Raw genomic sequence first — 2,323 nt, 5'->3', positions numbered from 1 at the left:
ACCCGCCTCAGCTCCAGCTCTCAGCCTGTCGTTAGGTTGACTGAAAGTTAGACTGAGACAGCATTTCCAGCATGGAGACCGCCATCGATGGGACTCCAGCGCCCCCTGCAGGAGCAGACGGGGGACGTCACTCAGGCTTCATATTTACAGTTTATGGTAAAATATGCTGATAAACTAGCTTCAACAAAAGAACTGTTCACCTTTCTTTAACTCAATCGGGCTCCTCAGATTCTCGTCTCTCTTCTTGGCTTTTGAACAGTTCTCTTTGCAAATTAAATCTATTTGTAAATAGAACTTTTTTACAACCTTAACACATAAATGTGCTCTTTGTTTTCATCTGTTCTGCCAATGAATTCAGCTAATCATCATCAGCAGCAGAAACAAAAGCACGGGTTGGGATCATGGTGGAGCGAGGACTAAATTTAAACTCCAGAAACTGTGAAATCACGTCAAAATAAACAACTCTGTCTTTCTGTGGGAATTGATCAAACGCTGTTCTCTATTTTTAACACCTCCCTCTGCTGTCGGTGCTCACAGGTGAGCTGCTGGAGTCTCTGAAGGACTATTTTTATCCTCCAGCGGTCCAGCAGGCCGGGTTTGGAGCGGAGACTCACAGAGCTGTTGGCTTGATTGAGGAAGTCCGTTAGTGACTCCCATCCTCGACACTATAGACCCCGAGCGACCGAGGAGAGAGAGAGACAGACAGGCAGGAAGAGAGACAGACAGATGGTGAGACGGGAGGGACAAACTAGGGAAAGGCTGAGTTTGAAGTCTGAGAGGGTTGAGTTGACGACGGACGCAAGACGGAGAAGATAGGACGGCACAAACGTGAGGACATTTGGGAGTTATTCTGGATTTATTTACCTGAAAGAAGAAGAACAGACCTGTTTTAACTTCTGACTTTGACTTTCCAGAAGGACTCGTTCTCGTTCTCCGCTCGGGATATTCTGTGAAATCTTCCTGAGAAAAAGTGAATGTGAACTCGACTCTTCTACACCTCAGCCTCAGGATTATGTTGGTGCGTGGTCGCTCTGCGGATCTGAAGGAGGATCAAAATGTTAAAATGTAAAGTTCAAAGTTCTCTCTGCTGCCTGTGTTTCACCTCGCTGCTGCTGCTCCAGGTCAGTCTGCTGTCTCTGATTTATTATCGCTGCATCATTTATAGAGAACATCAAACAAAACGAGGAGCTTTATTGCTTCATCTTGCAAAAAACAAATCAAGAATAAAATCTGATAAATATTCAGTGTGAAAATATTCTTTGTGTATTCTTTGAAAATGTTTTTTTTTTAAGTCCAGGATGGAGTGATCCAGATTATGTTGGTCCTGTTTGTTCAGATAAAAAAACAAACAGGCAAAAGGATATTTTTGGATGTTAGAGAGAATACTTGTTAATAAATGTTCTTTATTTTTTATTTGTTTTCTGAGCCTGCTTAAAACTCGTTGCTTCTCAATGTTTTGATTCCTTAATCTAAAAAACAACAAAAGATGAATCCTGTTCCACAGCAGTGATTCTTCACCGAGTGTCTCCTATACGTGCATGGACGCTGTAACGTTTAGAAACCCAGCAGCTGATGGGACAAAGAACCTCTGATATGTTTGATTTGGCCCCCCTAACAGAAGTGCTGACTTTAGTCTGTTCTGTTGATTTGTCCAGAGGGCGCTGCATGTCAACAGGCAAGGCAGGCAACTGCTCGGGGCCCCCGGGGGGCCACAGAAGGCTCCTCGACTTTTAACCCTAGCAGCGGCCTAAAATGTGCAAATTTTGCAATGACAGTGGAGACCTCCCTAAGGGGGCCCCGTCTGACAGCACTCACTCTTGTTGTCTTGCTAAGCGTCGCGTGCATGATTGTTCTGAAAACCAAAGTTTGTCGATGACAGTCAACAAAGAAAAATTAAGAAGAATTATTCGTCTATAGGAGAGAAAACAGGAAGAAGTAAAGCGTCGGGACGCTGGTCGACACGGTGGCGATGAACGCCAGCAGAGTCTAGAAACGCCAAGTAGACAAATACTCAGTGGGTGGAGTCAGAAAAGTGCAATGAGGGACAAAGATGCAACAGGAAATACAATACCAGAGCTTTATGCTAAGAATAAAGAAATGAAAGTGAAGACCAGATAGTAAGCAGAAGAAATGAGATGTGTGCGGGGGAGCACAGCGGTGTGTGTGTGTGTGTGTGTGTGTGTGTGTGTGTGTGTGTGTGTGTGTGTGTGTGTGTGTGTGTGTGTGTGTGTGTGTGTGTGTGCATGACTGACTGTGTGTGTATGTGGAGCTCCAGCTGTGCTTCCTCAATTCACAGACACAGAAAAGAATAAAGTGATCATAG

General features: G+C 44.4%; 1 protein-coding gene across 3 annotated transcripts in view; it reads left to right on the top strand.

The window, feature by feature from the left end:
* Window positions 1-687: 687 nt before the first annotated feature.
* ptprb (protein tyrosine phosphatase receptor type b) overlaps window positions 688-2,323 on the top strand; it is a 282,274-nt gene continuing 280,638 nt past the window's right edge. For 2 of the 3 annotated variants that reach the window (XR_009666040.1, XM_061030004.1), the window contains exon 1: window positions 688-1,121. Coding sequence is in view for 2 of the 3 variants with exons in the window: in XM_061030004.1 (XP_060885987.1) it covers window positions 1,056-1,121 (66 nt within the window). In the remaining variant the exon portion in view is untranslated. The remainder of the gene's footprint in view (window positions 1,122-2,323) is intronic. The other variant, XM_061030005.1, reaches the window with a different exon arrangement.

The sequence above is a fragment of the Labrus mixtus genome, chromosome 22 (assembly GCF_963584025.1).
Source record: "Labrus mixtus chromosome 22, fLabMix1.1, whole genome shotgun sequence".
NCBI lineage: Eukaryota > Metazoa > Chordata > Actinopteri > Labriformes > Labridae > Labrus > Labrus mixtus.
The sequence above is the reverse complement of the archived record's forward strand: the minus strand, read 5'-3'. Positions and strand labels throughout refer to the sequence as shown.